This window comes from Acinonyx jubatus, chromosome D2, assembly GCF_027475565.1.
Source record: "Acinonyx jubatus isolate Ajub_Pintada_27869175 chromosome D2, VMU_Ajub_asm_v1.0, whole genome shotgun sequence".
Taxonomy (NCBI): Eukaryota; Metazoa; Chordata; class Mammalia; order Carnivora; family Felidae; genus Acinonyx; species Acinonyx jubatus.
Genome location: NC_069393.1, coordinates 19,505,116 through 19,531,258, shown reverse-complemented (window position 1 = coordinate 19,531,258; position 26,143 = coordinate 19,505,116). Strand labels below are relative to the sequence as shown.

The 26,143-nt window shown below is 36.9% G+C and overlaps 1 protein-coding gene across 5 annotated transcripts in view; it reads right to left on the bottom strand.

Moving 5' to 3' along the window:
• The window catches only part of BICC1 (BicC family RNA binding protein 1), a 277,204-nt gene that overhangs the window by 152,844 nt on the left and 98,217 nt on the right, over positions 1-26,143 (bottom strand). For all 5 annotated transcript variants that reach the window (XM_053207343.1, XM_027062039.2, XM_027062038.2 and 2 more), the window contains exon 2: positions 23,238-23,284. Coding sequence is in view for 3 of the 5 variants with exons in the window: in XM_027062039.2 (XP_026917840.1) it covers positions 23,238-23,284 (47 nt within the window). In the remaining 2 variants the exon portion in view is untranslated. The remainder of the gene's footprint in view (positions 1-23,237; positions 23,285-26,143) is intronic.

Below are 26,143 nucleotides of genomic sequence, written 5' to 3'. Positions count from 1 at the left end.
TAGTGTATTATGGAGAATTTTAGCCCAGATATAGAATAGGTTACCGATTCCCATCACAGATCAAGGTAAATTTCATATGTCACCTTATTATTGCTATCCCAACTCTGCATGTTTATTCCATTTGGGGAAGCTGAAAGGAAAGTTATATTTATCAGCATTTTGCCCCTGACACAAAAGACACATTTAAAAGGTGATGTCTTTTAAACTTTTACACTTCATAATTAGTCTGCATTTCTCATCTAAGAGTAAATGGCACAGTGCTATTCTCAGGAAAAGTTGGCCAGGAGAGGCGGTGCAAACCAAAAGAAAACAATGGACAGACCTATGGTTAAACAATTATTTTTTAAAACTTTGCCCATCTCATGGCTATTCCAGAAGAACATGTATTTCTTCAGTTTCACTGGCGCTGCTCCAAATTCATCTAGAAAAGTTATTTAAGCAAAGGACTGAATGTAACTGAGTGTGTGAAAATTCTGTACATGTGCCAGAAGAAAGAGAAAGATACAAAAAGCCAGCGTATACTAGGGAAAATCCAGTAATCAGAAAGGAAAGCACCAAATGAAAAGGCAAGTGCTCCTGGAAAGATGGAATTGTTTTCTTTATATAGTTTCCATTCACCTTTAAGGCAGTTCAAATGACCTGGCCTGAGATCTTGGACAGCATGCCCTTGCTTTTAAAGTCAGTCACTGGCCTCCTGGGGAAGAAAACTTAACTTCATTCCTGCCTCAGAATGCCAGTAGGATTGCTGGCAAAATTCTGTATTCCAAGTTCAAATAGTAATAGAGTTTACTACATTTTGAGCCAGGATCACAAAATTTAAATTGAGAAACCAGCCAGGTTGGACACTTGGGTAGTGTCCTTTGTGTTTGTTGAAGCCTGCCTAGCAACTACTAGCCATTTCTGAGAGCACGTTCACCCTGGAAAAATAAAGAGCTGCCAAAATGCCAATATGGTTCTAACTACATACCTCCTCCCTTTTAAAACTTTACCTATCATCAGCTTCCCTGCCTTGACTTGGGTACAACAAATTGCATATGTTGGGGCGAGGGAGGATGCCTTTCTGTCCATGTAAAGAGAAAATGCTTTCTTTAAACACAGATGAAACTTTTGTTATTAAAAGTTGACATTTCAAAGTAACCTTGCCTGTGGCTTAAAATACATAGAGGCATACTAAAGATACAGTACTTTTGAACATACACTATACTGTCAAAATGATGGAAGGAGACAATCTCTACATTGTTTTTCATTTAAATTTTTAATCAAGAGGACATGGTAAAAATATCAGATTTCAAATATCTTTCGATGGAATGCTATTTTTTTCCTTTTTATGAGATTGCCCTTCCTGACAACATTAGCCAAATGAAATTCAATTATATATTCAACGCTTAAGGATATTTACAAGTCAGAGAAAATCCTTGTTCGTATCTAGTTCCAATCACTTTCGGAATGTGGCCCTGGATGCACAACCCTAAAGGAGACTTAAAGGGAAGCAGTTGCAGAATGCCACAGCTCGTATGTGACACGTGGGACTGAACCGAAAACAGGCATCCAGGGCACAGGGCGGCCAGGGTCTGTTTCTGTGCTGCTTGGGCTAATGTGAGAAAGCACTGTTCTCCAGACTGTTTATGAGATTTGGCTCAAATGAGCTAAACTGGCTCCCCCTGCACAACAATGTCTCAGTCTCAGGTGGTGGAGAATGCAAGGCACACAGGCAGCAACAGCCATGTGAACCTGGCCAAGTCAGTCAAATTCTCTGAGCCAATTTCCTTTCTCTAAAATAAGAATAAAGCTACAGGGTTTCTGTGAGGATTAAGAGATCTCTTCTGCAGCAAGTGTCTTCGTGCAATGTCTGACACACCAGAGGTACTCAGAAAAGGGTAGCTATGTGTTGTAAGCGCTGCTATTTTTAGAATTATTAGTAACAAAAATCAACAATAGTAAAAGCTAGAAAACTACTTTATCTAACTCAGCTGGGAGAAATAATATTCACAGGATATATATATATATATATATATACATACGTTCATATATATATTCATATATATATCCATAATTGTATAGGTCATCCTAGATATTCTTAATTTCTAACCTTTGTAGAATTATTTTGACTCACATTAGGACATAAAAAGAAGCAACTTTATTTTTCCTATACTGAAACATAACAAGAAAGAATCATATTGCAGCTAGAATGGTTGCTGTTGACAACATATTCCACCAGACACATGCAGCAGTGTCTCCTTTAGCAGACTCACAGGTCTTCTGAGGTTTCCTGTAGCAAATAAGCCTGTGATCTTCCTGAGCCACTGACTCCATTTTAATCTTATAGACCTTGTGATTCTTATAACTCGTCAGTTTCCTTTTCAGCTCTGGCCGTGAGGGAAGCTGACATTCTGATGCACTGTATATAAACTTATTGTTCCTCACATCAAACTGTTTTCCAACCCTTACTTTCCCTTCACAACAATTTCCTCTTGGATTTATTTTTCAGTCTATGCTACTAATGCAGGTTACTAAGCCACTTCAAATCTGTTTTTGAAACAAGAGATAACATAATGTATCTTAAAGTTTGACCATTCTGAATTCACACTAAAAATACAAGAATTCCACCTAATCCAGCCAAACTCAGGTTTGGCAGTAATGGAAAGGTTTCTCTGATGGACATATAGAGATAGACAACAAGGGAGCAAAGTGCCTCATGAAACATCTGGGAAGCTTGACAAAATTAGATGCAAAAGAAGAAGCCAGCAAAGAGCTATGCAATCAAAGGAGGATGCTTCAAAACAATGAATGTTGCCAAATGCTCATGGATGTATGCAGTCACCCTTTAAGGAAGAATACCATCCCTCCCTCAAATGTTCGTGTCCCAATCTGACAGTGGTACCATCACAAAGCCTTCAGAAGACTGACAGACCGGGAGGGCTTTCAACTCCCCAGCTTTAAGTTGAGAGAGCCAACTTAGCTTCCCTTTCAATAATATTAGGTGAGAAAGCCAAAATTTCATTCAGTGGTGTCCAAGAGAAGAGAAACCTGGTTTATAAGCCCCATTAGTAAATATCACCTGGGAAACATTAAGGTATAAGAATAATACAAATGAATGGCCCATATTTTTAGGAGCAAAAGTGTTTTTGCTGATTTGTCCAATTAAATGTTGGGCTGTGCACTCAACAACACTTTCCTGCAAGACCACTCACTGTACAGAGGACAACAAGATAGACAAGTGGAATCAAAATGGTGACTGTACAGCCCAGACATGAGGGCAACACTTTGCAGATAGTCTCAGGTCACCAGGAACTCATTACAGAAGTTCCACAGAGTTCCAGGAATAATGTCAGCCTAGAATTCATCTCTCTGACCTCCTCCTCTGCCCTACCAGAGTCACTATGCTCCATCCCAGAACACAAAACACACGGATACAATAAACATGTCAGGAAAGACAGGGTGTTTTCCATGTGACCGTACTCTGTGACTGCCCACCACCATCTTTCACAATGTGGAACTAAGAAGTCACAGGGATCAGCTGCCATTCATGTTTATGCACCCCTGAAACGCACAGCCTAGCCCACTCCTCACAAAATGCAAAGAACTCCTTTTACTTTTTTCTAAGCATTCAACCACCTACCAACTACTTAATATTTTAAATGTCAGCTTTAGAGTGACCAGTTACTGTTCATTTAAATGTGCAACACTAGACTCTAAGAGCCCTGGCTATTCCAGTTTTACTGTAAATCTGCAACAACGTTACTACAATTTCAAAGTTTATCTTCCCAGCGAAGTATTTTGTACCTGTCATTCAAGTTTAGACTTTTCTCCCTATATTGTTTAATAAATATATGGCCACCTTAATGTCAAAATATCAATTCAGGTGGGATGCTTTTTCACAGCAAGAATCTCTTAAAGTAGCACAAAAATGTTAATGTACTTAACACCACTGTATTATACACCTAAACATGGTTAAAATGGTAAATGTTAATTATGTGTATTTTACCCAAAAAGAAAAAAAAACCCTTAAGTGAGGTTCTCTCCATATAACCACATTATTAACCATGTGGCCAATTTATTCTCCATTGGAAAGTATAAAAGCTATTGGTTTCCTAAAATACAAGTGATAACCTTCACTGTACTATTAGAACTTAAAATTACAATTGATTAGTCTCTGTAAGACTAATCAATATTTGACTAGCCAGGGCATGAAGGCACCGCCATAACATTTCCTTTCAGATGCTGTCATTGCTTGAAACTATTCAGCAACAGTGTTCATTCAGGCAAAGCAAAAAATCAACCTACATGGCGCCAAATCACCCCCTTACATCAGGAAGACAAACATCTGCCTGAGAATTTGCAAAAAGCCCTAGAAAAATTCCAACATGAAGAAAGGGCATGACAGCAAAACCACAATCCAAGTGTTGCCCTGATTTAAAAGGCAAACAAAACCCTGATAATGAATAGCAGCCATCACATGACAGAGCTTTCGTAAATCATTTTCTGGGGACCAGGCTTTTTAGATTGGGCTAAGTCTTTCCCTCCCTCCCTCCCCACCCCCCCACCCCCCGCACTTTGGCTGCTCTGTAAAAAGAAATTATTTACCAACTGTCTTAACATCATAGGTAATGGAATAATATATCAAATGAGATGCTTCATTATTCCTGCTGAGGCTTAACTCTAAGGAATGTATTAGTGTTTTGGAAGAACTGTAAAAGAATTCCAATAAAGACAAATGAAAGAAAATATAATTATATCCTTAATGGGTAGGATTCCTTAAATGTATTGGTTTAAGTGGGAGGGTAAAGAATTGATTTTGAAAGATGAAGTAAATACTTAAAGTTTCTAGTCTATTCAAAGCAAATTATTAAAATTTAGCTGTCTCCTGAAATGCCTTTGTTTAAAAAAACTGAGTTCTTTTCTATTTGATGCATTCATCATTTAACAAGCCTTTCCCCCATTTCAGTACCTTGTTCCTTTCATAGTTGTTCAAAATCATTCATTATTTGATTTGCTTATTTTCTTGTATTTTGTATGTATCCTTCAGTAAAATTTCTATTTGTTCTATAACAGCAGAACTTATGTCTGATTTGTTCACCACTGTATTCCTAAGGCCCAATACAGTGGCACACACTAAAAGGCTCAAAAAAAATCTTTTTAATGAGTAAATTCATCACTTCACTCATCACTTCAATCCACAATTATGTATTGAGTAACTTTACTCCATGGCTACAACAACCATATTAAGATTTCACAAATGTCTATAAGCTGCATTTTGGTCTCTGGGATTCAAGAACTCCGAAAAAGCAGAGAAAGACAATCTGCAGTTTCTTTAGAATCTAATAAGTTATAACACCTTAAAATTTTACATGTAAAGAAGCCACAATACAGCTTTCCTTCATATGAATTAAGACTAGTTACTACATTTCATGATAGCCCTACCTGATACAGGTGAACATTTTAGTACAAACACTCTACAATAATGATTCTTTCTATAAAAACAATACCTTTCAATATCCAAATAGTAAACAAAATCTGTAAGAAATGTTGTCACTAAACAAAGGCAGGCATTGTGTTATGAGCCTAGAGTGAAAACTAAACTGTGGATTCTTTTTCTCACTCAATCCTTTCCGAGCCACTTATATTGCTTAACTTAATATATATTGCCTCTACCAGAAAAGGAAATACAAAATAATGTTTTCTTATGCTTAATTAGAAATTACTATTTCTGCTTAAAATTTAGTTAACAAGAATTAGTTGTGAGGCCAGGGACAAATCTTGAACCCTTTTTTGTACCTGACCCCATTTCTCATTACCCCCATGGTTTCCAGGAAGATTAACCTGGATTAATTTCAACAGGGGGCTTGCTTATCAAAACTGCTTTAACAGTTGAAGGCCTTCCTGCTGCCCTATCTTACTGGCAAGTTTAGGAAAATAAAAGCCTTAGAAAATTTAGGAGTGCTACATAAATCTCACATGAAGAACAAATCTGTTTTGTGAGCTGCTACTTGGACCCGGCTTTGATTTACTGGGAACACTTACAATATAGATATGGCTCTTACTTCTGTGCACTAAAAACAGAGCATCACAGCTTTAGAGACTGGATAATTCTGGCCCTCCCTTAATGAATAAGGAACCAGAGACCTAGAAGAGATATCTGGCACTGGGATTATCTCCTCCTTTCCCCTCATCCAATGCTCTTTTCATAACAACTAGCTGTCAGTAAACGGGTACAGTAGCCTGGAGCCTCCTTTCTCATTACCACCATGCCACAAAAACACTGGGGAGGCTGATGTGACACACATAGCTTTTGCAGGAAGGGACTTTCAAATCTATGAACTCTGGGTGACCACATATTGATGCATATGTGGCAGTGAGACACTGTTCTATGTCTTGGAAGCTCGGAGACCAAAAGGAGGGCAGGAGAGTTTGGGGAGAGGAGCCAGACACAGGAAGAGAGCAGAGAAGGCAAGAGTCCAATAAATCAAGTGTTCTTTAACTGCAGCTTGAGTTCTTCCAAATTCAGAACCACATTTCTTATTGGATATTTTCTAGACATTTTTTCAAATGGTCTTTTAAAAACCTTGCCATACTTACTATAAAACACAACTGTTATTTTCTGGAATGTTAAGGAGATGAATAAAAACAAAAACTCCTAGCTTACAGGCAATTTTACATGAAGCACCTCACTATTTCTAGAATGCATGTGATTCTTAAAAAGGCACAATTTCTTCAGCCCTGATCTTTCTCCTGAGCACTCTACCTACATATCCACCATGACTTCAAGTCAACATTTTTCTCTAGAATAGCTTTCCTACTAGGTGTTACTATGTCTGTCCCTTTCATATTAGAAACCTTGAAGTCATCCTTAATTCCTGTGTTCTTCATTCCACCAGATCCTACCAATATTCCTCATTTTATTTCTGATTCCTATAAGTCATGGGGATGAAAGGCACAGCACAGGGAATATAGTTAATGGTATATAACAGCACTCACTATATGGTGACAGATGGTAGCTACACTTGTGAACACAGTATAACACAGAATTGTCAAATCACTATGTTGTACACCTGAAACTAATGTAACATTGTGTCAATGATATTTCAATCAGAAAAAAATTAATTAAAAAATAAAAATTACATAAAAGACATTCTTCATTCCCATTTCCTCATATCCATCCCTTTATCTTCCTGCCTCATACCTCCCCAAAGTTCTCAGGCCTTCTTCCCCTTACAGATACTATTTAAGTGGCTTCCTCCAGCCACCACAACACTAAGTTACCTGACCCCCATCTAGTCAATTGTGCCTGTACTAATTTAATTGTCAGTTACAACATCCAGACCTATAGATTCCCAATAAGTACTGCCACTCACAGTCAACAACTAATAGAACCTACTGTCTTAGCATGTCCCTGCAGAGGTATAAAAGTGCTTTGCATTCCATATTCACTAAAAGCCTACACACCAGTAATGATACGTGCCTCCCACTACCCATCCCAGCAGGTCAATGGGCTATAGAATGGGGAGTTCATAAGTAGTCTTCAAAGGACTCTCCCTGCCTCAGAGCAAAGGGCCATGAAGCCACAAGCTAAAAGCAGAGCCTGTGTGAGGAAGGAAGACAATGCACATCAGAACCAAGATGGCAGATGCTTGTGGCTGAGACATGAAATGTTCCTTGAGCCACAGAGAGAACTGGCAGCTCCTGAATCAAGCTGCTTGGATTTTCTTTTTATCCTCTTATGCCAAGTAAAACTAAAAGAGTTCTGGATCCAGAATCAAAGTTCAGCATGCCCTGATAATTCTTTATTGATAGCAAACCTTATCCAGACACAGCCTATCATTCCCTGACAATTTTCATTTTCATAACAAAGGAATAACAGTATTTCTAATAGTAATGAACTATCCTATTGCATGAGAACTGAACACCATCAACACCACCACAAGAAAAAAATGAAAGAAAAAAAAAAGTCCACTAAGGGAAGAAAACATTTACTGTAAAATGTAAAAAATATAAACATGTTTCAATAAACAAATGAAATCTTTTCTCAACATAAGAATCCAGAAAGTAGTATCCCCAAATAAAAGTTATAATCATTCAGTTCTAAACTAAGAAGAGTTGCCAACAGTATTATAGTTTTTTTCCAAGCAACTAAAATCATGGAGTCCCATCCCAAAATGATAAAACCCTGCAGCCTTTCCTTAAGCACTGACATGGAAGGGTCTCTCTGAAAAATCACATAATCTCTCACCCAATGCTTTTCAATTTCAAATGATTTGAAACTGTTCAATTTAAACTGATTTTAACATCAAATCTATGAGGAATTGTTCCCATTTTGTAAGTAGGAGAATGGAATCTCAAATGACAAATGACTTGCCCAAGTCATTTGTTAATGGGCTGAGATTCAACAGATCTCATGGCTCCTGGTTTAGTGTTCTTTTTAATACTGATCTCTCTTAGTTGTTTCACTTGCTGACTGCTTCAAAAGGAAGCATGGCATGGCATCGAATCAGGGTAAAGAAAAAGGGATAAAGAGAAGAAGGTATGAAGAAATATACAATATAAGCACCTCTGGAACATTCAAATTTTAAAGACTGTCTATCATCTCAGACAAGTGCTCCCTAAGAACCTCCAAAGCATCTTTTTTGTGTATGTTGGCAGAATGGGGAATAAGACAGCTCTATCTCTTATTGCTTTGATCTGTTTTAAATATCAATATTTAATTTACTGTGTTTTTCCACTAACAACAAAGACATGAGATTTTTATTTTTCCTGATGAGCACAAAGATTTTTAAAAGATGTGACTTGTCAGTGTAACTAAAAAGAAAAACAAAAACAAAAGGAAAAGAAAGATGGTGAATTGAGTTTCCTCCCATGCTTCAACAATCAGACAGTTATAAGACTTGGACAAATTGCTTAAATTCTCTAGGCCTTTCCTCATTTGTATGCTAAACTAGGAAATCTCTATGGTCCCTTTCAGTCCTACAATTTCATTCATGATTCTAAGAAGTTACTCAACTCCAACCATGCACACAAAGTAATGTGTTAGGCCCCAAAATACTTGAGTCTCTCATCAGAAACTAGTTGGACTATTAGTATACCAACTCAAGAAACAGGACAACAGGTAAGCAAATTAACTTCTCAATAAAATCCAAAGTGATGCAGATATATAAATACAACACATAAACAAATGAAAACTGTCAATGTGCGATGGGCCAGTCCAGAGGATGCCACAAAATGGCGGGACTTTTTTTAGCTATACAACTGGAAAGGTCAGAGATCAAGATGAGAAAATGACTTTCTAAGTGGGTGATATTTTGATCTATAGCCATTACAGTCAAGAATGATCATGGCTTGGGGGTGCCTGGGTGGCTTAGCCAGTTGAGCTGCCAGCTTCGGCTCAGGTCATGATCTCACAGTTCATGGGTTGGAGCCCTGCATCAGGCTCTGTGCTGACAGCTTGGAGCCTGGAGCCTGCTTTGGATTCTGTGTCTCCCTCTCTCTCTGCTCCTCCCCTGCTCATGCTCTGTCTCTCTCCTTCAAAAATAAATAAAAACATTAAAAAAAATTTTTTTAAAGAATGATCATGGCTTGGGGATGCCAAGAGCTGATATCAACCAGTTAAAATTATGAAACTGGAATGGTTTGAGGAGCAATGGGAGACAAAATTAAATAAGTAGTAAAGAACCAAATATAATTAATATTCAGTGCCAAAGGTGGAAAGCTAGCTTTATCTGGGAGGCAATGGAGAAATGTTAAAGAAAGTCAGAGCACAGATATAAAATGATAACAGTTGTGTTTTAGAAAAGAATCACATACTCTGAAATGATTTACACTCTCATCCTGTCATGAGGCCCACTGAGCAAAAATATTTTTTACTAAAAGTAAAAATATACTTAAAAAATATTTTTTAAAAAGTATAAACTATATCACGTCCAGTCCCAAAACACATCTTGGTTTTAAAAAAAAAGAAAACAAAAGGAATTTCCAAATGATTCACAGATTGCTGAATTCTGTAGACTAGATTTTCCCAAAAAAGTTTTTCATCAAATGATATTGTGAAGTGCTGCATATAAGAGATTTACCTAACAAATTCACAAAATGCAAATAGCTAGCATATTAGAGGCTATAAGCAGTCTCACAGGAAAGAATCTTTTTAACTGTCTATGACAGCATTCCTCAAAACTTATCATGGAACTTTTAAAAATATGATACTTATTAACATAATGCAGAACTAGTGTTTCACAGTACACCCTCTTAGAAATAATACCAATAAATAACACTTAGTCCTAGGAGAATGATACTCAACAGAAAATGAAATCTATTAGTAACTGACACAAACACACACAAAACATACAATTACTTCCCTTTTATCAGCATTAGAGATCAACATGAATTTATAATTTCTGTTTGCACTTGTCATTCTCCACATCACTGGTTCCCAACTTTGGCTGTATATTAAAGTCGCTGGCAGCTTAAAAAAAAATTACTAATGCCCTAGCTTTATTTCCAGAACAATTAAGTCAGAATCTCTAAGTTTGAACATCAAGAGTTTTTAAAAGGTCCTCAGGCAAACACACACCAAGGACAGTTAAGAACACTGCTATAGATTCAGTTTACCAACACTAAAATGGCTCAGAGTTTGGGAAATGAGAATAGGAACAAGAATTCCAGTTAATTCAACTAGAAAATCTATTCCTGAAAAACTGAGTATTGGCTATATTTATTCTGCATATGATACTGGATCTCAAATATTCTTGGCTTTCTCTTCTATTTCTTCATCATTATGTTGGTGGTTTCATGCTAATACTACAGAATGATATATTGATAGTCAAAGATTTCTTTAAGGGTGTCTTTAATTTTATACAAATAGAATCAAATTTTCTATTGTTTGCCAAACTTGAACTGTTGGTCTCAGAAGTTTTAGTTTGATTTCCATAAAACACAGCCAGAATTAAACTGCAAAACCAAAACTTTTAACTGTCTTCCTGAAAAATACATTTTTAAAAAAATACGTATCAAAGAAGGTTCAGGACTTACTTAAATGATGCTATTTGTTTTATAGCCATCATTCCAAACTTAGAAATTTTATCACCCAAAATGCAATGAAGGCATTACAGTAGTCAAAATTTCATAGTTTCAAAGCATAGTTAAAAACTCATCTTCCTGGGAATGCATTTATCATCCAGGAAAGTAGTGGGAAGAAGAAAGTAATAACACGTCACTAAACCCAGCACTTACAAAGAAGTCAAAAGTTGCAAAACAATTTATATTGCAAAATGTGTAGTTATCTTTTTAAATTTCATCATCTTTCAGTAGACAATGAATATAGATAACAGGATCTCCTAAATTTAATCTGAATTTCAAATCCTTCTACTCACCCTCTCAACCTTTCACTTGGATCTGTGCATAACTAACTCAGATGAAATGATATGATGATATATATATCACTTTCAACTCATTTGATTTCTGGACCATATGTCAGAGAAATGGTCTCCCCATCCTTTGTTTTGCCTTTGCAAAGGCACTTAGTTGGTTCTTTCTGTCAGGAATGACTTTCCATTTTGCCTCCATTAAGACACTGAAGTCATGAAATCACAGGTCTGGAAGACATTTTAACCTAATCTAATCCCTGCTCTCTGTCAGAAATTTTTCCACAAAGTCCTAATCTAATCTTACCCAATATACTCAACATACTCATTTCACCTATCCCTCATATCCTACTCAAACACTTTCTCCTCTAGATTGTGACCTTCTTAAGGACAGAAGCTATATGGCCACCTTTTCCCTCTACAGTCCTGCACATGGACGGTGCCTAGCTCCCAGGGAAGGCAGTAAGTATCTCATGAGTGGCATCCTATTGTAAGGCCAATACACAATCATTCACTCTAGCCCCTTCTTATAAGCATTTCCCCCCTTTGCTTGAAAACCCTTTGAAGGTGGTAATTATTTCTTCTTTAGCAGTCCCATGGACCCTAGAAGACAACAGGAAAGTTTTTAGATTCACAGATTATGAGGTAGCTCATCATATTTTTCACATATGAGAGGGATACTAAAGTGGAGTGGTACTCAAATGAGAAGAAACACATATCCATGTTCCCAATAAGTACTGAAATACACTATTTCCTCAATTTTGTTAATATCTCCCTCTCAAGGTACTGACTGAAGACAAGAAAACAGGCTCTCCAAACCTGCAAACCTAGGGAATATACAGAGCTTCTCAAACAGCACCCCCTGTTGACTTACAACCATTGTCTTCAAAGATCTCATAGAAAAATTAACAAGAAGTTCTATTTAAGAAAACAACTTCAAACTAAGTTAAACATTTTCTCATTCACAGGGGATTAAGGTTTCCTGGTAACTCTCAAAGTAAACAGGCACATGGGAATTGAAACTGGGTTTTTCTTTTTTCCTCTTAAAAAAAACTAATTGATGGTGAAGTCAAGAAAAAACTGAGAAAGCAACACTAAAGGTTCTATAGATTTGCCAATAGTTGGTTTCATCTCTAAATTCCTTCACTCCCCACCTATCATCACTTTAACCATTAAGAAGTAGAAAATTTGAATGACTGACCGATATTCTAGGGTGACCAAACTACTAAAAGTAGTGAATGCTAAGAAAGAAAACACGTATTTATTTACACACTTCTCCTAGCATTCTGATTACATCAAACAAAAGAAAAAAGAAAGGCTATGTAACCTATTTTTTTTCTTACCACTTAAAGTGTAAAGACAGCTCTTTCAAGAAGGAATTTATACCCAAAGAAATAAAAAACTACAAAAGAACTAGTTTAGGATAAGCCACAACTGCTAAACATACAAAGTAAGAGAATAACATTCAGAGGATTTAATAATTTAATTCAAGGATCATGTTACATAAAGAGATGTAAAGTAACAAAAAGTTCTTCTCAACCACAATTAAGAACAGAAAACGTTTCATGCTGTACTAATCCCTCTGCGTGCTGGCTGACTACAATTTCCCACAAATGGTATAATGTTGACTGAAACAATATTAACGTTAATGGCCAAGAAGAAGGAAATCCCACAACAAAATCTTTTTGGAACACAGGGACAGCACAAGCTTTTTCCACCTAAGATATTAATAGTGGTGACCTTTCCTTGAATAATGCTGGCAACTGACTAGCAAAAAGAAACACCCTAAAGAAGAGTACTATTCATATATAGTACATATATAAAGAGTGTTCATCATACACTGGTGTAGTGGTTTTTTTTTTTTCATGCTTTAAACACACTATGGTATTGCTGCTATATACATAGTTTAGTGACAGGTTTTAAGAAAATTTCCTTATGCCTCATCTAAAGAGCACTGCTTCTTTAAAGATAAATTTTTTAACATTTATTTATTTTTGAGAGAGAGCGACAGAGCACAAGCGGGGGAGAGGCAGCGAGAGAGGGAGACACAGAATCCAAAGCAGGCTCCAAGCTCTGAGCTGTCAGCACAGAGCCCGACACAGGGCTCGAACTCAGGAACCTGAGCTGAAGACGGATGCTTAACCAACTGAGTCATCCAGGCACCCCAAACACAAAATATAATTGGAGCCATTCATTGAGGAGTTAAACTACTCTACACACACACACACACACACACACACACCAAATTTTGTTAAGTGTGAATGCCTAAACCTTTTGAAGAGAGGGCAATTGTACAATTATTCAAGTAACTGAATGGCTTTTATGCATTTTAATCCAAATCTTGATTACAAGGCCTCACTATTTCTCAACTACATCAGAAGGGGTGAAGCTACAAGTACACCTACAGATCAAAATCTAAGAAGCAGCACAAACTGCCTGCTCTCTGTAGGGGCTCTCTCACTTCTGGTCTATCTGCTTCTCTCTCTGGCTTTTGTTCCATGTTCCCTTCTGTGGATGGGCTTCTTCTGCTTACTCACAGCTGCTTCTCCCTTATCATTCCAGCTTTTAAATGTCTAACTCAGTCCCCCTGGATTCTCCCTCACCCCGTGCTAACATCATGACCTTTCCCATTCTGTTCCCACTATCACTCTGGGTCTTAGTTTCCCAATTTGTTAGAGATTAATCTCATTAGGTGAGTTTTCAGAGCCCATCACACTGGTCATGGCCATCACTGGATCCCACATCTAGACCCATCAGTGCTGGCTAGATGAGCTGGGAAGCAGAGTAAGGTAGTACAAAACATGGCTTGCTCCTCTTCTTTTTCACGGTAGGCTATGTAGGAAGGCAGGTATGTAATGAAGTACGATTCAGACATACAAACAAGGTTAAGGGTTGAATTCCCCAAAAAATAAATTCCAAAAATAATCTACCTTTTCTAAAAGAAAACACAAAATATTAAACACATCAAGAAAAAAGTTGTTCTTAAAAAAAAAGAGTCCCAAAATTCAAGAAAGGGCTGATTCAGGAGATTACAACAAACCATTATTTCAAGTTTTATAATAGCAAAATATCAGAGATACAAACTTCACAACAACCAACTTAATGTGATTTTGAAATCTGATTAAACAAGGTATAAAAGACTACAAAATCCATGCCATTTATTTTACTGCATTAATTTGCCTCCAGCCTTTTAGTTGTCTCCTCTCATGCACTACAACAACCCTAACTCAGAACCCTACCTAGCAAAACTTGTAGCTTGACAAAACTTCTCTCAACTATAGAAGCATATAGCCCACCCAAGAGGGTATGAGAACTGCTGATTTAAAGAAAATCATTGATGTTTTACTAACAGGAGTCAAAAAAAAAAACAGTCAAACAAAGTTGGAAAAGCACTCTTCAAGTGAGCTGCCACCAACTAGCTGCCTGACCTTGAAAAAAAAATCAATCCAAGACTAATCAGAGCACTGTCTAGAAGAAAAAAAATGCCATCACCACATCCAACTTTCAAATGTGCTAATTCTTCTGTGAGCCCATTTTAGGTCAACAAAGTTTAAGCTCTTTATTAAATATCACGGCATTCACTTGAGTCACAGTAAATGGCACTACAATGACCCCATCAATTTTATGGACTGTAATCCTTCCACTGAGTCCTTTACTCTAGAACAACCTTGAGTCCATAGTGAAGAAAGAAAATCATACAGGAGTTCTGACTAGTGAGTCACAGAAGCCAGGTGAAACCTGTCAGAGAGATGCTTTCTATAGTTCCATATGCTGGCCACCATAATGGCCACATCATCTCCAAGCCAAATGTTAGGTCGAGAGAGTAGAGTGAGAGACAGAGCAGTAAGCAATACCTAAGTGGGCCTTGACCTGCCAGTCTGAAATCAAGTATCTTCATTTTATGTTAGCATAAATATTAGCTAGCAGTGAATTGGGGCCAGCCTTTCTTCTTCAATTGGGTGAAGAATAGCAATAAATGCCAATTCTTCATGTCTGTACCAATGCACAGCACCTGAAGATTATATAATCTTTAGCTACTTGAGGATCCTATCAATATCACAGATATTATGGCCTCACTATAAAGGTACAGGGTATATCCAAAATGTTGTACCCAGATATCACTGTCAGATTTAAGATGGAACACTGATCCTGCTCCTGAAAGTGAAGAGAATGATGAGAGGTCTGAAAATTAAGTCATATGATAAATCAGAAACTAAGTATCTTTAGTTGGAAGAAAAGAAGGCATAGAGATGTTGTAAAAAACCATCTTCAAAAAATTTTACACCTCCAAATAGCAAAACAAAAACAAATGGGGAGAGCCTTTCTAAAAAGTTAGCATTCACTAAAAATGATGTGCCATATATATATATATATATATATATACACACACACACACATATAGTACAACTGTTGTGATACAGAAGGAACTTCAGTACTTGATGGGAAGCAGAACCAGATGACTTCTCAGACTTCTTTCACCAAAATACTGTATATGCTATAAACTGACAACAATTCATGCATCCATGAGCAACCTCAAACTTTTAGCAATCATGATTTGTTTTGCTCCATGAGTTGGTAGTGGCTGATCTTGGTTTTAAAAGTATTAGCTGTCCACTGCAGGAAAGTAGAGAGAAAGAATACAAATGAACCATAACCTCACAGCCAAGATAATCACTGTTAACATTTGGCATAATTCCTGCCCCAATCATTTTTCAAGGCATAAATATATGTAAGAAAATCTGAGTCAAGCTATACCTTTTGTCCTGATTTTTGCATTTATATGATCATTTTCTCAAGTTGTTAAATATTTACCAAAAAAAGCAAGATTTTTTAATGCCTATCTAGAAATATAAAGTTTGTATATAGCATATTGGCATATTTCAAGCATACATTAGGCACTTGGGTTATTTTTAGTTATTACAAATATTATCACAATGAATATCCTTTTAGATTGATCTTCAGACACATCTCCAATGATGCTGTATGTATATACAAGACTGAATTTGTCTTATGCTATCTTAGATATAAAAACAATTTGAATCATATGACAACCAAAGGACATAATTATACACACAGATACAGACTACCACAGCAAAAGCAAGTCTCCTGTGACGAGAACTAATCAAACTTAATCCTTCCTCAAAAACAGGTAATGCCACTATCTTGAAAAACTGCTTCTGACCCACACAAATATGCTTATATCCATTTTTTAGTGTAATTCTGGCTTATCTGTATAGTGTGAATATTGTCCTGAAATCTTAGTATCAACCATAAATAAAGAAGTTTGTATCTCAATATTTTAAGAGAAATGCTGACAATTATAGGAATTAAGGACTTTAATCCGTTCAAGGAGAACATTTTACAAAATAATACAAAAGCCATTTTTTTAAACTAAGACCAATAAATCATTTAACTAGACCTTTCAATTGTAATTCTACTCCAGGTATGCTGAGTGTCACTATTTAATCCAGAGTCCTGCCTGGTGACCCTTCTTAAACAAACCTATGTTCATGAATTCAACTGGATTTTCCATATGACCCAATGCTTTGAGTTTGGTTTCAAGAAGAAAGAAGAATATTTTTACTGGAAAAACCTAAACTCTCACCAGCTACTGATTTAAGATTATTATTCACTTAAAAAAAACTGTGGTAGTAATTAGGGCATATTGACTACCATCAACATACATTTTACAGGAATCTTAATGACATTCCCCATTCCATGGTTGCAGAAAGAGGAATAAAAAACAAAATACGGTTTTCATAAAGCAGTTGTATGAAATGGCAGCCAGAAATGAAAGCCAAAATACAATATGATGATGGAAATCTACAGGTAACTGTACAGCATGCTACAAATATGGGCCCAACAGCTAAGCTTCTCATGCCAGATAAAACACCAAGGCAGACTTGAGAAGACCAGAAAAATGGATGATGAATAAGTCACTGAGATGGTCCTTTTCTTAATCTTTTCTCACTCACCTTTATCTGCTAGACAGAAGAGAGAGAAAATTATGAGGCATAAAAATAGGATTGATTCTTATCTTTGACAACTTTCAAAAAGATAACCAACCTGCTTTTAGGGGTTGTTCCGTTTTTCTAAGCCTTATACATGGTCAGTTATCCTTAGTTAGCCAGTAATAGGAGAGAACCATGATGACAAATTCTCTCACTGAAACTCACTCTCAGGGCCACTCATAATCTCTGAACATTAGCTTCAAGGCTTAACTGTCCATTAGTAATGACATCCATTAATGATCACCTTTGCATAAGATTAGAACCAACACTGTAACAGCCCTCTCCACATATCTTCAGAACCATGACACCAAATACTCACCGAATACACATCTTTTCATAACATTTGAATTGTGAGCCATATTAAAACATTATCTATAAGATTAGAATTTTAAAATATCCCAATTTTACTTAAATCAAATTTCAAGGGCACCTGGGTGGCTCAGTCAGTTAAGTGTCTGACTCTTGATTTCGGCTCAGGTCATGATCTCAAGGTTTATGGGATGGAGCCCTGTGTCTAGCTCAGCACTAACAGTACAGAGTCTGCTTGGGATTCTCTCTCTCTCTCTCTCTCTCTCTCTCTCTCTCTGCCCCTCCCAGCTCCTACATGCACACACTCTCTCAAAATAAACAAACATTTTAATTAATTAAATTTGATTTAAATTGTTTAAGTATAAAGTCTCAGTGTTAGAGAAAGTATATCATGTGTGACAGTTAATTGAATTCATTTTTAAATAATTAAACCCAAACTTATTTCTATTACCAGAGGAATATGATCTATTCAACATACACAAATAATGACCAGTCGAAAAAGTAGAAGCAATTCTTTAATTTCTGCCTTAGCCCCCGCCCCAGTAAAAAGATTAAAGAATTCCTCATCTAAGATCACCTGAAACACTCATTTGGTAGAGGGAAACAAATACTCCTTCCACAATTTTCTCCCAAAGACGACACTTCCTACTTTCCAGTCTCAAATGACAAAAGTAATCTGTTTGAATTAAAAGGATGAGTTTGAGGGTACTAAAAATACACCACATAAGCCACCAAATAGTATCTTATTTATGTTAGTCTTACTGTTTAGCTCTCATGAAAAGCCATAGTTTATGGGTCATTTTTCCAAACTGACACATTTTAAGACTATAAAAATATCCCTACATTAAAAATGTGTGATGTATACTTTGGGGAGAAATAATGTATATAACCTGATGCAATGGAAAAGTTGGCTTTCAATTATGATGCTGACTGGATTTAGTCTTCTTCGGCCATTGGGACTCAGGATTCCTAAATAAAGCATGGTGCTTTGATGAGTCACATTTGCAGCACAATCACTACACTCATCCCCACCTAATACACTGTAACACATTTTCCCCTCCCAGATCTGGCCATAGTTATTTCACAAGAAAAAAAAAGCACTGATTAAAAGGAAACAGGACAGACAGTGAGTAAGCCATGAACAACTGCCCAAAGAGCTGTAAAAATCCTGGCAGAATCATTTCCATGTGTTTCAATTAAAGTTGCCATGAGAGGTGGAAAACGAACTAGAGAGAATATTGATAAAGTTGTATCCATTCCCTCCCTTTTGTAAGTATAGTTAGAGCCAAAGAATAAAAAGTACAATTATTGGAGATCTTGCAAAGTATTCATACAGGAAAACATTTGGAATGTATCCAATGAAAACATTCTGACTTATAATTCCATCAGCCAATCAGAGAATATTTTTGAAAAGCACTTTATATGCATTTTTAATATACACAGAAAAAATGCTAAGGGTTTATAAACAGTAGTTCTCTTTCAAGGATGGGATGACAGATTACATTTTTTTAATCCTTCTTGTGTGTTAATTATAGATTTGTTCTAGACAATTTAGAAATGACTTATAATAAGGAAAAAAAACAAATTTAGTACAAATGACTAGGCAGTTAAATATACAGAGGAAAATGTGATAAATAACATTTACAGTTTTAGCAATTTTTTTTCTAATTATAGTAAATTTTTCTACAGAATGATTTCCTCCATTAAGTGTTTATAGGTTGAATTGTGCCCCACAAAATTTCTTATGTTGAAATCCTAATTCCCAGCACCTCAGAATGTGACCTTATTTGGAAACAGGGTGACTGCAGATATAATTAGTAAGATGAGATCACTGGGGTGAACCCTAATCCAATATGACCACTGTCCTTATAAAAAGAGAAAATTTGGATACAGAGACACACACAGGGAGGATGCCTGTGAAGACAAAGGCAGAGATAGAGATAACACATCTACAAGCCAAGGAACACCAAAGATGCCAAGCAACCAACCAAAAGCTCAGGGAGAGGAATGGAAGAGATTCTCCCTGACAGTTTTTGAAAGGAACCAACTTTGTTGACACCTTGATCTTGGACTACTACCTCCTGAGCTGTGAGACAGCCAATTTCTGCTGTTCAAGCCACCCGGGTTGCAGTACACTGTTACAGCAGCCCTAACAAACTAACACAAAAGGTTTCAAAGCACACCACAGGAAGACATTACACTTTGACCACACACAAATAGTTTTGTCATAACTATTGGTCTTCTGGTAGATAGTGCTTGCAAAATCAATCCTCCTTCCATATGCTCCTCCTCCCCCCTGTCCATTGCTACATTTAGGGAAGGCTACATAACTAAGTTTTCTCCTTTGGATTATGAGAAGTAACATACACCACATTCAGGCTTTAAGACTGGGGCACACCCCCTTCATACTCTTCCTCTTTCTCCCAGCTCACATCTGAACATGGTACCCAGATCAACCACAAAGATGAGATCCATGCCCTAAGGAGTAGCAGAGCTACTTCTTAGAAGGAATGTGGGTCTTTAACGGACAGCATGGGACAGAGCCACCCACGAAGCAGGAATATGCTCCTTACAATGTCACATGAAAGTAAAGGAAATAATTCTGTTCTTTAAGCCACTAAATTATTGGGTTTCTCTGCAATACCAGGTTAGTCTTTTGCTCTAAGAGAGCATCAGGGGAAATAAAATATTCCTAACACATGCAGTAAAAGAGCATATAGAAAACCAGGTAAATCTCTGAAACAATAAATGTGACTCTATAGGAGAAATTTAAGTATAAACTGCTACAGCTCCAAATCTGAAACAATGTATGTGATGATCTTAGTAGTCGTTAAGCTACAATTGAAAACCTTTGAGGGAATCTGCCAATCCTTATCCTTAAAGGCTTTTTTTCTTAATGATATTTTAAATTTATTTTTAATTTCAAATATTTTCATGAGAATAGATTTAGTATATGATTTTACATATATTTTAATGGTACAACAACAACAACAACAAAGTGACATATAAAAGTCTCATACTCCTCCAATCTCCTCTCTAGGGAAAGCCAGAATAAAGATAGGAAGGTAGCCTTCCCGACTTAGAGGTTATAAAATAATAAGCGTGGTCAAATTTTAAAGTCAACTCAAGAGAGGTTTTAATTTGGGTTTGTGATACACACCTAGAGTCAAAACCAAAACATATTTTAATAATAAGCATATGGAGCCTTCATATCTGCCTTACTCTGAGAAAAGAAAATTAATTTCCCACAGATGTTAATGACCAGCAATGTGGCCTATTTCTTGTTCTTAAATTCTTCCAAAATGCCATTATGTGAAACTGAAATACGTGTGAAACTAGAAGCAAGTTCTTGGAGAACAACTCCATACTTCTCCATTACTTCATTCTACTGTAGATGAACCACAGTGTCTACTTCTGTCTGGTCAAACACTGAAAAGTACTCTTCTGGAATTTGGGGTGTTTGCCTTTTAATAAAGTTACAGGTTTTTCTCCCCAGGGTGTTTACCCAAATCCTGTATGGACACTTATCAGGAAGACACGCTATTGAACTAAAGAAGAAAATGAAGAGATGTAAATTACTCCCATTTAGTTATTCAGGACCTCATTAACCTGTGACCAAGGATGGAATCTATGATTCCAATTCGTGGTTTGGTGGACGCACACATGTTCCTGGATTCAAACATGTGTTTCTATTTAAACTGCTGGAACGTATATATGGCTCCACAAAGAGTGATAAATATTAGCAAATCTTCTAAGAATGAAGGTCCTTTATGACCACATACACCGTATTTTGATTCAGCTTTTAAAATGTCTCAGTCACACAAAGCTCAACAATCTGCTTTTTCCATCTATCCACAAGTTAAAGAACAATGAAATAAAATCCTTCCACAGATCACATCTATCTGCACCTTCTCAGTCAACCCAAGGCAGATCTGTCATTTTTGCTATGTGTCTTCTTTGTTCTTCCTCACGGCAAGCCTGCCTTAGGTAAAAGGCGGGGCAGGGCATTCTGAAATGCTCAGGTACTGATATGTTGGATATTAATCACTAAGAGATAATGCCAAGTAAGGAGCTTCCGGTATAGTACAGAAACTTCAACAGCCTGAGCCTAAAGAAGGGCTGGAAAACTATTTCTGCCAGCACAGCATTTTTAAATTTTAAAAATTTAACTCCCTTTTGAAAAGGGCCCCCCCCCCATTCAAATAAGGAACTTCATCATATACGATATTATATCTCACCATGAACTATGAATTCCTCAGATGTCATGTGTGCAAGCCAAAGGTCTGAAGTGTGAATGCCACAGGAATCCTTCCACCGCTGTTTAGCCTTCTTACATTGTGTTTCTCTGCCTAGAATGCCTTCCCAAGCCTACCTCTTCTCTTAACTACTACTCATCTCAGGAACTCAAGAAATCCTTTCTCATCTTCTAAAGCCCCAGTCAAGTGTTTAACCCTCTATAGCCCCAGACTGTCCTGCTATTTATATGAATATTGTCAGACACCAGACTAATTTCTTTAAGGCAGAGACTATGCCTTGTTCGTTTTAGTCTCTTTTGTGTGTGGAATAGAGCAAGTGGTAAATAAATACTTTCAGAATGAAGAAATGCCAATACAAGTATCGGCTCTGAAAATATTTGCTTACATATTCCTGGAAGAGAATGCAAAAGTTAGCAAACAAAACATGTAGCTCACACAGAGGCAAGAGAATAAAGAGGCCATAAAAGGCCACATCTGGTTACACACAGGTTGATTTTTCCAAAGGCTGACGACCCTCCCCAGCGTTATTTAACTTCATCTATACTTGCTGCTTTATTTCACTCCAGGACACCTGTATATTTGTTTCTACATACATGCTTTCTGTATCCCAACAACAAAGACACAAATATAATAAATCCAAATAAATGAAAGAAGAACATGCACTTGAGTCAATTTCTTTGAAAGGACAGACATCTTCCCTTATATAAAGCACTTATTTTAAAACAGAGCTGACTAGAAATAATCAACTGCTATTCATAGTTTCCCATATTCCTTTTTCAGTCAGGTCCATTCTCATTTCCCTTTGTTATATATGACTAGCCAGACTGGCTTCACTGAAACTCAGAACTCTCAGAAGACAGGGACAGATTGAACATGGTTACCAAGAGTGAGCAAGCAGGTCTAAAGGTGCATCTTTTGTCGATTATATTATCCCACCTGTGGTCATGCTTACTGGAAATGAGGAAAGCTGTGAGGGATTCCTCTCTATGTCTCAGGTCAGGTATGTATAGGGGTAAAAAGAAATAGGGGGCAGCAGAGAAAGAATATAATCAGGACAGCCCACGTGGCAGCCTTCATTGCCTCTGCCTCCAGGCAAAAATGTCCTTAGATTTGCTCAGGAGGAGCAAGAAGTTAGAATGGTTATGTCCCAAAGAGCATCTCACCCTTTCTTTCCCCTAAACATCTCCAGCTGTCTCATGAAAATCTATTCCCCTTCATATGGAAGGGGAGTTTTTAGGAGTTTTGAGTATAGCCACTGCAACATGCTGATTTCTCCTTAATTATCACCAAGGCAGAAGTACAAAGCAACTTACCTTCTGAAAAAAGTCTTCCCCACTTTTGCCTTTTCCTTCAGCAGCAGCTGTAAATAAAAACATACACATTTAAAATAGTTTCTTTTTCAATCTCTGTATTCAAAAACCTCTCAAGTATCAGGTATGAGAATACAAAAGTAAGCAAGATGCCATTCTTGCTCAGTGACTGCCAGAACAGGCTTCATTTCTGATGCAAAGCTGGTAAAAAACAAAACACTAATCCAATCAATTATACATCTTTAGATAATTTCACACTTTTTTTTTTTTTTTTTTTTGGTCTGGAAGATTCAGGTCTCTCTTTTCACACATTGATGATTATAATCTCATCGTTTCATAGTTAAGGAACTACATGAAGAAATGCAACTACCAAATATAACCAACTATAGTGTTCTAAGCACTTCCTTTTTGTTCTATGCTTTGCAAAGACTATATAATCTACTTGGGTTTCAGCTGGCATCATACTACTTCAATTCACACTTTAATTCACATTTATAAGATAAAGACAAAACAACATGAGGATTAAATAGTAATAGTGAAGGTCACAGACAACAATAAAACTTCATGGGAGATTAATTAAAAGGTCATTACATTTGAACAAATTGTTTTTATATGTAAATGGTAGCCTATAAATACATGAGAAACCCAGTTTTCTACATTCGAAAGTCTTACAACTCTGTGAACCTTTTTTTTTAAGTTTATTTATTTTAAGAGAGAGAGTGTGTGCGTGAACAGTGGAGGGGCAGAGAGAGAATTCCAAGCAGGTTCTGTGCTGTCAGTGCAGAGCTGGATGTGGGGCTCAATCTCACGAATCGTGAGATCATGACCCGAGCCAAAATCAAGAGTCAGATGCTTAACTGACTGAGCCACCCAGGCACCCGATGTAAACCTTTTTTTAAATCTGTAGAGAGGAGTAGGCAATTTGACTAAAAGGAAAGAGGGACCAAAGAGACAAAAGCGCCTTGCTCACAATAGCCTCAAATTGCATCTTTCAGAAGGCAAACACCGAACGGGTCTCAAATTCAGGTGCAGGGTGGAATAGTGGTTAACTGGAGAAGCCACTGGCCAAGACAAGGAAACAAGCTGGAGCAAGAACTCTTAGGCAATGAAACCTAGAAGACCATGGTACCCCAAACACTTACTGGTCCACACTATCAAGGGGCACTGCATGTACATGCATATACATGCATGTATGTGTGTCCAGGACACTTATAAAATTATTAAAGACTCTTGTGTGTCAACTATACTTCAATTTAAAAAATTATTAATGACCCAAGAAATGTGGCAGGTGATTCTGTTAAGTGGAAGACTCAAAACTCAAATAAATTCCCTCAAAAAAAATAGCAAGTACTAAAATATAAATTTTTTCACCAATTTTAATCTCACAGTTAAAGACACCTTCTACAGTCTTGCAAAATGTGTATTTTTATCCACATGTTTGCATCCAAAAAACAGAATTCAGAGTACATGTTTCTGTGATTTCCAAAGACATTCTGAATAAATGTATGACAAGAGCTAAAAAGAAATAAAAAATTTAAAACTGTATTCTAATGGTAGGCTAAACAATAGCCTCTCAAAGATAGTCATGTCCTAATGCCTGGAACCTCTGAATATGTTACTTTAAGTGGCCAAAGGGATTTTGCAGGTGTGATCAAATTACATTAAATTATCTTGAGACAGGGAGATAATCCTCAATTACCCAGGTGGGCCGCATGTCATCATATGGGGTTCATTGTAAGAGGGAAGCAGGAAGGTCAGAATTCAAGAAGGCAATGTGACAACAGAAGCAGAGGGAGGGCAGGACATGTAACAAAGAAAGGAGAGGTCAGAGGAGAAAGGTATTAGAGATGCTATACTGCTGGCTTTAAAGATGAAGAAAGGGGCCACAAGCTAAGGAACATAGGTGGCCTCTAGAAGCTGGGAAAGGCAAGGAAATGGATTCTCCCCTGGAGCCTTCAGGAGGAGCATGGCCCTGCCAACACCTTGGTATATCCCAATGAAACCCATTTGAGACTTTGGACCTCTGGAACTGTAAGACAATAAATTTACGTTATAAACCATTATACTTGTGATAATTTGTTACAGAAGCAAAAAAACAAATACACACACACACAAACAAAACAAACCTAATACATAATGCCAATACTATTTTTACTTTCTGCACAAATACCATACTTTCTACAGCATGAACTGAGCAAAGACATGTGAGCATTTCAAGCACACATTTTCACAAATACATTCTTGGTAGTTAACTCTACAAATTATGATTTCTACTCTCTAATCTGGAAATATGTCAATATTAATAAAACTTTTAAAAATACAAAAAGCAAATTTGAACCAAAAGAGCAAAGCTCATACTTCCCAAATAAACTGGAAAATGTGGCTGATTGTAGCTAGAGGGACAACCTAGGCAAGATAAAATGACAGTGCCCAAACCTAATGACACAAACCTAATAACAAGTGCCTTGGGGGCACTTCAACTCAGCCATCTCTTAGGCTGCCTTTATCTCTAAAGCAAAAAAAAAAAAAAAAAAAAAAAATTGAAGGGGCCCTACTCGATAACAAAATTGCTTGGCAATGAAAATTGCACAGCAGGGCACAAAGATGTGAGAAAATTCTAGTGACACCAAGGAAACTCTTCTTTGAAAAGAAACTTTAGAATCAAAGATATTTCCAAAAGCCTATCAAGCAAGAAAGATTCACCCACAGGGAACTCCTTCACAACTTATAATTCATCACTTTAAATTTCCTATTACAATTACAGTTCATTACAGACATTTCCTTTAGGGCATTTATTTTGCTCATGATAAACTCATTATGTCACAACCTTTAAATCCCCCTTCATTTGAAGTCCAGCTAAATAGACTTCATAGAATGGCCTTTCAATCCCCGTATGAATAAAAAATGGA